At 35.5% G+C, this 12,535-nt stretch overlaps 2 protein-coding genes across 2 annotated transcripts; both read right to left on the reverse strand.

The window, feature by feature from the left end:
- Positions 1–554: 554 nt before the first annotated feature.
- rhoac (ras homolog gene family, member Ac) lies at positions 555–5,736 on the reverse strand. Its single transcript, XM_058762515.1, has 5 exons — positions 5,596–5,736; positions 4,185–4,340; positions 3,645–3,765; positions 2,975–3,105; positions 555–2,144 (listed from the first exon to the last, which is right to left on the reverse strand). The coding sequence occupies exons 2-5, from the start codon at positions 4,338–4,340 to the stop codon at positions 1,971–1,973; spliced, it is 582 nt and encodes a 193-aa protein (XP_058618498.1). The 5' UTR covers positions 5,596–5,736; the 3' UTR covers positions 555–1,970.
- A 1,276-nt stretch (positions 5,737–7,012) lies between these two features.
- On the reverse strand, positions 7,013–11,422 carry LOC131531627 (cadherin-like protein 26). The gene is made up of 10 exons (XM_058762514.1): positions 11,345–11,422; positions 10,291–10,413; positions 10,011–10,157; positions 9,800–9,923; positions 9,525–9,703; positions 9,063–9,194; positions 8,668–8,869; positions 8,363–8,569; positions 7,670–7,798; positions 7,013–7,438 (listed from the first exon to the last, which is right to left on the reverse strand). The coding sequence occupies exons 1-9, from the start codon at positions 11,375–11,377 to the stop codon at positions 7,683–7,685; spliced, it is 1,263 nt and encodes a 420-aa protein (XP_058618497.1). The 5' UTR covers positions 11,378–11,422; the 3' UTR covers positions 7,013–7,438; positions 7,670–7,682.
- Between the last annotated feature and the right edge of the window lie 1,113 nt (positions 11,423–12,535).

Raw genomic sequence — 12,535 nt, forward strand, 5'->3', positions numbered from 1 at the left:
TACTTCTTTTGAGCAAGTGATTGCTTAGTGTGCAAAATTGTATTGTCAATGTTTTCTTGAGCTTTTTTAGCCGCTGTGAAGCACTTTGAGTTGCAGTTGTATGAAAAGTGCTACACATATAAATGTTTAATATTATTATTACTTTGTGATCATTAAAATGTATGTTCTATATAGTATGAATATAATCCAGGCATACTACTTTCGTCATGTTGTCATTGTCATGTGACCTACTACCAACATCAGTTAAGGCAATCCACTGCCATCCAACTCCTCTGCCGTGGCCTCATGGGACAGTAAAGTGTCCATCAGATGTGCATTTCAAAGTCTTACTGGAAGTAGTAGGTCATCCGGATACTTTTCGCTTACATTTTCAAATTCGGACATGCTACTCTAATTTCATATGCAGCCATAGTGGCATTACATGACAACAATATAGCATACTACCGTTTCACTCACTATATAGTGTACAGTACACTCTAGTAAGTACTGTAGTACCCCTTTTGGAAGCACAAGCAGAAGGAATTTGAGTAAATGAAAAAAAACGACTTTTCAAATCTGATTTTCTTGAAATTTTATTTCTAAATGCAAATGATTAAAAAAAACTGTATGCTTTAAATAAATCAGTATCACTAAATGGTTTAGATCCCTAATGTACAGCCCAGAATCCTTTGAGACATCAGCTATAAAAAAGGAAAAAGCCTGAAGTGGGAGGTTAAACACAATACAGCCCACTTCAGTGTTCAGTGTGTGCTTTAGTTGAGCACAGAATAATCAAACAGAATAAAGCCGGGCAGATACACGCATATACAATGAAGAGTTGGCGACCTGGAGACGGACATGCGCTCATTTGACACAAACATTCATATTCTTACATATACAAACATACATACATACATACAATCTGTCCAATGCACAAAACAATCACTGAAGGCAGGACGCTTATTAAAAAGGGTCATGAAACCCCAGACTACTTTTTCTGAGATTTTAGCAGAGGTGTTTGTGTTGCACATCATAGAAGACAATATTAGCATCCGATCATTTTTAACTGTTGGAGAAAACTGGTTAATTTTAAGCTATTTTCATCTTCCGGGTTTAAAATCTACAGCGTGTTGATGTCACAATTTGTAAATCGATGACGTGCCGGTGTCTATTTAATTATTCATGAGACGGCGTGTTCTTATCCTATAAGAAGGCCCTTCGCTTAATTATTCACAACAGCATGTGTTGATTTGCTATGACAGACGCTTCGGACTGTGAGATGAGATCGCGCACATAAACTGAGAAAGGTTCATGGATCGGAAGAGTTCGGTACAAACGCGATTCATTCACTTAGTGAGTGTAACCGTTTATACAGCTCCGTGACACAACCCATCAAAAGGCTTACATAAATGCAGCAGAATAAGCAGAGGTGTAACGGCGCGTTCATATATATGTTTTCGATGAAGAGTGCAAATGGCTGTGCATTTATTGGTGTTTTTAACTCGATGGGAGCGAAATGAAACGGTCTGAACCCGAAGCTGTGTGTGTAGTCCATCCGTCTCCCCTCTTCCCCCTCCGCAGTGCACCACGACCCACTTTTTTAGCATTTTTTTTAAACTGTGGCGAGAACTAACCAGTGCTGAAACAGGGGGTTTCATGACCCTTTAAAGACCTTTTTTGTTCAAGACTAAAGAGTGGGAGGAGAAGAATCCATCAAATATCCTAGGTATAGAGTCTTTTTTTTTTTTTTTTTGCTTGATGTGGCCAGAAAACTCTTAAGCCCAAACTTTGTGATGACAGGAAATCTTGTTCCCGACTTGTTTCTGAAGTCTTTCCGTAGGTCTCTTGTGGTTTGTCTGACATGATGTCCCAGTATCAGTCTGATACGCCGACTGTACTAGGACATGAATGCTAGGCTTGTCCCATCATCCCTCCCTCCCTGCTCTGACGTCTCCTGGGCTGTTGACTGACATCCTGTCTTCTACATGTTTCTATAAAAGCAGACAGCCAGTCTTTTTGCCCCGTTTCCTCGCTTGCAGCGCAGCCCTGGTGGCCATCTCAAACACCTCTCTCACGCCATCTTTCGTCTTGGCTGAGCATTCTAAATAACCAAAGGCGTTGATCCGGTTGGCCATGTCTCGCCCCTCCTCTGGCTTCACAGGCTCCTGAGTGAAGAAATATTTCAAAGATATTACAAGCATGTCTAAGTGACTACCCATCATCAAAGGAATACTTCACCTAAAATAAGAACACTTTCGTTCATATAGGACTATTAAAACTGATTCATCACATTTTTTCGATCTTCCATTAAAAAGACAAAAATGTAATGCAGAATACCTAAGCTTACAATGAAAATGGATGTTATTTATACTGTCCAGCTCTAAAAAGCACCTCTAAATATCATAAAATAACTTAAAGGCTTTAAGTTTAAAGGCTGATCAACAGACTGGAGTTTGACAGTATAAATTTACATCCACTTAAATGGAAAAGAGCAGCTTGGCAGTGTTTAAAGGAATAATTCACCCAAAAATCTGCATCTTGGATAGCCTGAGTATGTTTATCAGAACAGATTTAGAGAAATTTAGCATTACATCACTTGAATGGGTGCCGTCAGAATGAGAGTCCAAACAGCTGATAAAACATCACAATAATCCACACCACTCCAGTCCATCAGTTAACAACTTGTGAAGTGAAGAGTGACATTTTTAACTTTAAACCGTTGCTTCAGAGTAAAATATTTCTCCATTGAAAGCAATATAAGCACAGACTTGTGGATTATTGATGTTTTAATCAGCTGTTTGGACTCTCATTCTGACGGCACCCATTCACTGCCGAGCATCCATTACTGAGCAAGTGATGTAATAATACATTTATCCAAATCTGTTATAATGAAATCTTTGACGGCCTGAGGGCGAGTACATTTTCAGCTAATGTTCATTTTTGGATGACCTATTCCTTTAAGAATCATAAATTTTACAAAGTAAAAAGGCCCTGCCTGTTTCATTTTGGCAAGTTCCCTTCGTGTGTGCTCATCATTCCGGAGATCCTTTTTGTTACCAACGAGGATGATGGGAACATTCGGACAGAAATGCTTCACTTCTGGTGTCCACTTTTCTGGAATATTCTCTGTGATGGATTAAAGGAGAGAGTGGTAATTGTATTAACCATATTTCAAATAATTTTTAAATTATGACAAGTATTTAATGGCTTAACAGAGTAAATCATCTTATATTGTTTAAACTGAGTTATATATATATATATATATATATATATATATTTTTTAGAAAGTTAATAAAAACAGAAACTGAGCACCGTACTGTGACTTACATCCAGTTATAATGAATTATCATAGAAGTAGATTAAAAATAAAGAGGGGACTTAGAATAATCCATCGGTTGTTGACTTAATTATTGCCATTTCACAAGAAAATTGAGTTATGGTATTTTGATAAAAAATTATGAGGTCAAACATTAAAAAAAAAAAAAGAAATGTGCATGGGTGAATCATTCACAATAAGATCAATAACATGCATTTAGAAAATAGATTAATTTCATTTTCATCTCATGCCGACTTTAATCTTGAAATATGGTATCGTTTTTCAACGTTTAGAGTTAAAGTCTGATGATTGGGCTAGTAATATCTAATTGTTTACGAGGAAGTCTTACCCAAGCTATCAGGACTGTCGATGGAAAAGCACATAAGAATGACATCTGTGTCAGGATAGGAGAGAGGTCTTAACCGATCATAGTCCTCCTGTCCAGCCGTATCCCATAAGGCAAGCTCTACCTGTAAGAACAGAGATGTTGGTCAATGTGCTAAACTATCTCAGACAAATAACACCACAACAATCCTCTTACACAACAATTGTGGTCTCACTTATAAAAGAGTAATGTACATGTATCCACACCTATGCAATGAGGCAGGACAGAATACTGAATATTCTTCTGGTGATGTATTTTGGTATGCACATTCCCAATGCTAAATTTAAACTTTAGCAGCTTTAAAGTTGGTAAGTTCAATCAATTAATTTCAATCAGTAGAAAATGTGTTACATTTAAAGTTTTGTTTATCGTCAAAATTATTTGTGCATTTAAGTAAATATTGCACTTTATTACAATGCATTCATTGTTTTCTTAGTGCATATCAATGAAAATAATTACTTTTTTTTTTTTTTTCAATTGTTTACAAACTGTGTGCTTTCATACCTGTTTTCCATCGACCTCAATGTCTGCAACATAGTTCTCAAAAACTGTAGGCACGTAGACTTCAGGAAACTGATCTTTACTGAAAACAATAAGCAAACAGGTCTTTCCACAGGCTCCATCACCCACTATGACGAGTTTCTTACGAATGGCAGCCATCTGAAAAGGAGAAAGATAAGACAAATGATAAGCAAAAAGAGCTTTACAGATCTGAAGCATTTTAAGAAAGAGTCTAGGAGTGAAAAGGCAGCTTTAAAAGTGGAGAAATGCAAAGTTTACGTGATAGATAGATTCAAATTTATATTTGTACATTTTTATGGTTTACATTATTACTGTCAGATAGATAGATAGATAGACAGATGTTGAAGTCAGATGTGTTCTGTGAATCTTTTCAACATGAACCGGAAACGCAGCTGCGGAAGTATCATTTGACCGGAAGTTACACTGCATCTGTATCGCTATGTTAAAAAAGAAAGAAAAAAACAGAACTTTCCACAAATATTGACCAAACGATAAAGGCTATAACCATAAAACGCCACATTAAAGATTATCTACGTGTATAATTGCGTGTAAAGATCGTTATATTGATGATAAGAAACCGTCATGTCGCGAGGCCTGTGTTACCGCACCCCACCATCAAAACATTCACACAAATAACACAATAATACAACATAAAACATTAACAACCACTTTAAACATATACTAGCATGGAACAATAACATTGTTTTCCCCCTTTAAAAACAGACTCGCCTCGCAAGTGATAAAGGTGAAGTAGAAGGGCTAACGTTAACGTTAAGTTAGCCGATAGCCGACATTTTTCAGAAAGAAACTATTTTAAATACACTTAAAACAGAAAAAGGATCTACACCCCATTACATAATGCTACGAAGGTGTTAAGAAACAAAGTGTACAACGTTATTTTATCTTACTGTAATCTTTTAGAAAAACGGTTATAAGCGAAATGGCACAATCTTTGCTATAAAGATCAAACCGAAGTAAAACAAGAATAATATTTCCTTTAATTTACTGAAACATTGATTTTAATATATGTCGGAAGAGGTTAAACTGTGGATTTCATAAATAGTTTAATATTTTCTCGTTAATTCAGCTCATGTAAAAATAAAAGGCTGAAAGAAAAAGCATATCATAAGTTTAATCATGATCATCTGAACAATTTTAACTCGTTTGTTCAAACTAGCTGTCATGAATCATCAGCATAAATGATGCAACTATATATAAAAAAATATATATATACATATATATTTACAGTCACAGTGAGTTTCAGGCCGTTGAACAGAAAATAAATCCATAAATCAGTAAAAACGCAAACGATCTCACGAGTTAATCACCAAACGCGATCTTCCATTCTCCTTAACTTTAAATGTATTTAAACAAAACATTTAAAAACATTTACCGTTTTCTTTTTGTTGTGCTCCGGGGAAGTATCGGCTGTCCTGTCTTTTCCTGGCTGGTTTTAAAGTCCGCCCATCTTCAGCCCTGCCACGAAACAACACCCGCCCATACACCCCACAGCATACTACTGCTTTCTCATTACTCAACTACTGCAAGTTATGGCCCAGGGGCTGGGTTTCATTAAAACTAGCCGATTTTAACTTGTTTCTTTTTATTAAATTAAAGTCACTTTAAAAACGTGAAACCAGAGGTCTTCCTTCATTATTTATTTTGTTACCTTTGACCTGTAGACTTTCAGTCATACATGAAATTCCATCCCAAACCATTTAAAACATGATAATTTGAACAAGATCATTGTCTACAAATTATTTATGCAAATATTTATTCACCATTTCCATCACAAGCAACAATTTTGCCCCTAATAAAACTGAGATAAGTAAATACATACATACATACATATATAAATAATCAAGGTAAATATCACTTGTGATCCTGAATATTTTGTATTGTCAATAGTGCGTGTTTGTTGAATTACGCTATAAAGTATTAAAATCATATTTATGTGTTTAGCATAGGCCTGCATAAAATTCTAGCTTTGAAGTTAGTCAGTTTATTCATTCCACAAATGTTTATAATGTCATTTCCATCTCAGAATAAATGGTGATTTCAGAGGTGTAGTGGAAGTATTCATGTTGGTTCTGCATCTAAATTTAAAATAGTCTTGTGTAAAGTAAGCAGCGGACCTGTTGAGAAACACAAGTTTGCTTCCTCATACAAATGACAATAAAAGCTTGGTTTGCTAAAAATTCCACAGGGATAAAATGCTCAAAGTTGAAGAAGCGACTAATTGTGAAGAATGTTTTTATATTATTTATATCTCACTAGTTTAACAACTCTGCTAAAAAGGCGTCTTAAACTGGCCTAAGTACTAGACAGAAATGCATGCATTGTTGATCAACTTAGTATCAGTGTTATCTTGTGTTATTTTTTCCTCCTGTAGACGGAATCTGAACAGTAAAGAAAAAAACAGGTTTCTGTCTAATTTGCCAAATCACGTCTCTCAGAAGAAATGTGAATGTGCCCTATATTGGGCGATGGTCTTCTGGTGATATGATTCTCATTATGAATGTGTGCACTTGTACTGCACTTGTCAAATTTTAAAAGACCAAGACACTATTTTTTTTCCTTTGGGTGTGTAAGACCCAAGGTGATCAGGTGGAAATCAGTGAAAAATTTCAAAGGCCAGTAAGGACAATTTAGGCCACACAGATTGTAATTAAAAATAGATAAACAACAGATTCTTTTTATTTCCTTTTATTTGACAACAATAAATAAATTACAATTAACAATACATATATATATATATATATATATATATATATAAAACAATCATCACAAAACATGATCAGTCTCTCACTTATAAAAAGAAATTCCTTCATATAAAAACTATAAACATACCAGTGTAAGCATAACTCTGTACAGTATCACCTACCCAGTCTACCCAGCAAGAGGTAAGGGTTGTTTATGAATTATTTCACATTTGCAAGAGCAGATATAATCATATGGCACTTACATATTAATTCACACCATGCACATAAAGCAGAATTAATCATCAGTCTATTCCCAAAGTCTTTCACATTGTTGGACTGTACATTTAAAACAACCAAAGCAGCCCTTCCTTTTAATTCACAGCATAAAAGCAAGCAATCTGTCATTTGGTGCGTTCACCAAAATCATTTTCTGATTTCTTTCATATTTTCACCGCACATTCAGTGACACACTGAAGTCTGGCAGCGTTTGTGTTCCAGCTCTGGCTCGAGGAGCTCATCAAGTAAAACTGCGGCCTGGATAATAGAGGACATTAGACTGAGACTCTGGGTTTAACACGGTGCATAATTTGCAGCAGAAATTGTGACTGGATCTAGATCTAGCTGTTTAATAGACACTTTAATTTACATGATCGGAAAACGAAACATCATATTGTCATAACGGATGTTTAAATAACAAATACTGCTAAAATAGCTGAAATTGGTGCTAGATGATTCTAATGAATAAAACTGCAAAATAATACTTACTATGCAATCACGTTCAGCGTGTTTCAACGCTGCCAGGACTAAGAGAGTGCTCTGATTCCTCCACTAAAAGCTTGTGGTGCTTTGCAGATTTCTTTGCTCTGATCTGATAACACACCGTCAACACGATACCTTTTGTCACACACACACACACACACAAAATTATTAGATACACAACTTCAGAAACTATGGTTCAAAAGTTTGAGGTCGATAAGATGTCTCTTAAGCTCACCAAGGCTGATCAAATACATTACGTTAAAATATATTATTACAGTAAAAACAGTAATCTTGTGAAATATTATTATGTGAATATATTTAGATAAGTAATTTATTCCTGTGATCATGAATATTCAGCAGTCTTCAGTGTCACATGATCCTTCAGAAATCATAATAATATGCTGATCTGCTCAAGAAACGTTTCTGATTTCTGTTGAAAACTAATTTAATTAATTTAATGCAGCCTTGCTGAATAAAAGTATTGATTTCTTTAAAAACAAAAACAAAAAAAAAAAACATCTTACCGACCCAAACTTTTGGATAGCAGTGTATACTGATTCATATACAATTTACAATTTATTTGATATGTTCTTGATATTAAAATGCATCCTCCAGTAATATAATGCAAAGGCAGCTTGCAGAATGTAATATTTGGATGAACCAAACAAGTGAATGTGAAACCCAGGACTGTGCTCTTACCCAGCAGCAACGGGATGCTGATGATTATGACAGCGATGGCAGTGACGTTCCTTCTTGTTTCTTTGCAGTTTGCAGAAACATCACAGTCGCACACACGCAGCGAGAGGGTCTGGACTGAAAACTGGCCCTGGCTGTCAGAGATCTCAAGGGTGAGTTGATGATCGCCCTCATCTACGCCGCTCTCTTTGATCAGCCTCACAGATGTACCTGGGAGAAAGAAAAAAAAAACAGAAAATGGAATTACAGTGGAAACAGGTACATTTCTTTGCTATTACAGTGCTAAAAAGATGATTTATTTCTATTACCATAGTCAGACTGAAGCCTCCATTTCCCCTGGACGTCTCCAGTCAGCTCATAGTGTAGGTCTGGGTTGAGAGCTGTAATGTCAGTCGTCTCCTCAGACAGACACATGGTCAGTTTGTTGTCCTCCAGCATCAGTCCAGACTCCATTCTTTCCATTACACCCACTTGTTTCATCTTCAATACTGAGGAGTCACTAGCACCTTTCTGGATAAACAGCAGTGGAAATGACATTTAAAGTGCATCTGGAGTTTCCTCTAGTGGTCAACTCAGTGATAGAGGTGTATAACCCTTATCAAAAACAATTCAATCCGCATGACTCGACTGAAAAAGCAACGACTGAAAAAGCAACAACTGAAAGCTCCGAAGACGGAAACAAGTTTACACTCTGTTTACTTACTGTTTTCCTATTGAATTCTGACGGATGGTCGTGTTTGTCCATGATATTCAGTATCACTGTGCTTGTGCTGGAGAGCTGCAGCTTCTCCCCATGATCCTTTACTTCAACCAGAATAGTGTATTTTTGGGCCTCCTGCGTTGAAAAAGGCACAGCAAAGTTGAATACTATATCTGAACTATATCTGTGTCAGATGATCTTTGACCTTTTGATGCATAAAAACCCCTAATACGATCTAATACTAAATGAGATTGGGGTTTATGCTAAAATGTGGTAAATAGTTTTAATACAGAATGAGATGAGCGCAAGCGTTTGACTGGGTAGCGTACCTGACTTACTAAGAATGCATAGATGGCTAAATTTAAAACTGCATAAATTTAGGAATTATAATGTTAAATAATAAATGATATCTGCAGTATAAAATTGACAAAGTACTTCAGGATGGAAAAACTGTGTATATGTTACCTCATAATCAAGGTATCCCTTGAAAGATATGGTTCCTGTCTGCTCTCCTTTTCTTTGCTGAATGAAGAAGTCGGCACTGGAGGCAGAGGGAGCCACTGAGACGATTCTGAGCGTGAACTGAGCGTTCGCTGTGCCAGACTGGTCGTTGTCGTTTGCCAGCACTGTGACCAGAGGCTTACCTTTGGGTAAAACAATACAAAGAGGATTGGGTGATATGTTGCTCTTTCACCTGGAAACCAGCCGGTTTAAACCAGTTTTGTATATTTGAGTCATACCTTGTTGTGTTGATTCATCTACTGTGATGTTATACACTTCCAGATTAAAAACAGGAGTGTGGTCGTTAACATCCAGAATATCGATATCCACAGCAACTATTGTGTGTTTTTTAGAAAGAGTGATCTGCAAGTCAACAAAATAAAAAACAGTCAGTATCAACTACTAGAAAAATACTCATTTAACTTAGTCACTGCTTATTGTAGGACTTACTCTCAGTTTCCGGTACTCCTCATAGTCAACTTTTCCATGAGCGTAAACTGATCCGTTTCTGGCCACAGAGAGAATTCCTTTGGGATCTTTGTCGATGCCCTGTCCGTGAATGGAGTACTCTTCGATAACTTTCTTCTCAATGTTTAACTAAAAAAGGATGGAAACATTCAAATGATTCATTTGGTTGAGGACAAACTCAGAATTCGGTGTTCATGCTTTTAATTGAATCAGTTGATATTCTGCTATAAAGTGGCCAATTAAAGGTTTCGGTATAACCTACATCTCCCAGTTTATATGGGAAAGGACCAGTGTGCTCCTCTTCCATAGTCAGTGAATCCACAATCCAGGCTCGCTTTTTGCGTATGTTTAGTTTTGACGGGGTTGCACTCTGAATCCAGACACTCTGCAAAATAAATTATTACATTTACATTATTACATTAAAACATTGCAATTTATCAATTAAAAACTCAATAGTCCGTTCATTTCAAGTTCTTACCTGTTGGCTATCATGTTCTGGATGATATAATGCAATGGTATCACTTTATTTTAAGGACTAATTATTCTAAGGATTAATGCCTTATTCTGCATGACTGTATTTTCGATCCCTTCCCCATACCTAAACTTAACAACTACTAACTATTAATAAGCAGCAAGGAGTTTATAGAGGCAAAAGTCATAGTTAATAGTTAGTTCGTAGTGAGAATTGGTTCCCAAACTAAAGTGCAACCGATGTAACTTGTAACCAATAATAAGGTTGTTTTTACAGTATTTTAATGTGAATTATTTGAAAACTTTTTGACAGGTACATTTTGAACCATTCCATTGTGCTTAATATAAATTCAATATTTGATGTGTGCCACTATTTATTATTTCCAGTTTATAAAAATTATCTGCACACTTAATCTTTTGTGAAAGTCATTGCTTTTAATGACAAAATATGTAAATATCCAGTAATTAAAGTGGAAAATATTTACTTTGTGCACACACACAAAAAAACTCTACCTTAACATAATAAAACCAGAATGTGTGATTTTAATGTATAGTATTTGTTTTTTACAAAACGATTCAAATGTTTTGGTAAGACTTTATTTTACAGTGTCCCTGTTACACGTTATATTTACTTATTATAGTATAATAACAGAAAATTATGCACTAATTAATTACAACTAACGAAAGTGCATGGTGTTGATTAATATCGCTCATTACTTGTAACTGTATAATTACACTGTAAGACGGACACCTTAAAAAAATCTGCAACAAAATGTTTATAAAATTGAAATCTGTAATATTAAACTGATCAAAAATAAATAAATAAACTCAAATCTGTTACTTACTGCAACAAGGAAAACAAACACAACAGTCTTCATTTTAAGCAGTGAGAGGGATCGGTCACTCAGATTCAGGATCTTGGTTTTCTCTTGCTTTAGCTCTGCTTTAAAGTGAATGTGAAGCAAGCTGGCTGTGTTGCTCCTTTTAAATAGAGCCAATGGAGGACGATTTGACAAAATTTCTTTGGAAACTCACTGAATCAGATTAATTTTTAACAGCTGTAGCACCCTATTGACTGATGGGATTTCTAAGGAATGATACACGAAGGAGTCTGGCAAGAGTTCAGACATTCTTAAACACAATAGAAAACAAGAAATACGAGAGGCTACTAAAACAGGTTCTGGTTTCAATTAAATCGAAAAAAACAAACGTATTTCAAATGTTAAAATGAATGATATATGCATGAACTTAGATGCAAACTAGATAGGCCTTCTGTTCAAAGAGTGTTTACCTGTTGGCAGTGTGTTTACTGTTGTATTCTATGGAATGAGTTCAGCTTTTATTGGTCAGATAGTTTATGAACACATTTATATCCTTCCAAGAAAACAAACCCCACTTCCCATTTCTGACTAAACACAACATACTGCATGAAAGTTGCACTCTCAGCAAATAATGTTTGTAAAACAGATGTACTGTAAATAAGCCACGTGAACATATACTGTACACAGTATATAGGCCTCTCCATGTGTAATGTGTTTAATGTAGCTCTGTTGACCACTGATTTTCATGTTTTAAGGTAAGCAGGTATCAGTATTTACAGAGCTAGTTTTAAAATCATAATATTCTGTAGGATTTCATTTGAATTGTGTCCAGTGGAAAACAAATGCAAATGTCATTGTATTTTTAATCTGTTAAATCGAACAACATGCAACTAAGATAACGCCAGCATTTGGTCTTTTGTGATCAGCTATCGTTTTCTAAATATATTGTCAGATCAGAGGTCTTCTGTGAAAAGAAAATGGCAAATTATCAAACGATCAGATCAGATGTCTTTGACTTTGACTAATTGAAAAGACTTTGACCTAAAGTGCACTTTCATTATTTCATTGAAGAGTCTTAATTGTACAACATAAATACACATAGGTCACACCTATGTTTTTGTTAGAACAAATCAATTAATCAAAACAGATAGGGAAGATTGATTTGAACCAATTAGTAATGTGTCACTGGTGTATGGAATAAAAATACTGTAAAAA

The sequence above is a fragment of the Onychostoma macrolepis genome, chromosome 23, assembly GCF_012432095.1.
Source record: "Onychostoma macrolepis isolate SWU-2019 chromosome 23, ASM1243209v1, whole genome shotgun sequence".
NCBI classification, from domain to species: domain Eukaryota; kingdom Metazoa; phylum Chordata; class Actinopteri; order Cypriniformes; family Cyprinidae; genus Onychostoma; species Onychostoma macrolepis.

Bases quoted from the DNA above. Each gene is read 5' to 3' on its own strand.
- LOC131531627 (XM_058762514.1), bottom strand. From the start codon at position 11,377: ATGAAGACTGTTGTGTTTGTTTTCCTTGTTGCA. The intron at 10,158-10,290 runs GTAGGTTATACC...ATCCTTTTTTAG, and splicing joins TCCCATATAAACTGGGAGAT to TTAAACATTGAGAAGAAAGT. The intron at 9,704-9,799 runs GTATGACTCAAA...TTTTACCCAAAG, and splicing joins AGATGAATCAACACAACAAG to GTAAGCCTCTGGTCACAGTG.
- rhoac (XM_058762515.1), bottom strand. From the start codon at position 4,340: ATGGCTGCCATTCGTAAGAAACTCGTCATAGTGGGTGATGGAGCCTGT. The intron at 3,106-3,644 runs GTAAGACTTCCT...AATCCATCACAG, and splicing joins CGACAGTCCTGATAGCTTGG to AGAATATTCCAGAAAAGTGG. The intron at 2,145-2,974 runs GCAGGGCCTTTT...TTCTTCACTCAG, and splicing joins AACTTGCCAAAATGAAACAG to GAGCCTGTGAAGCCAGAGGA.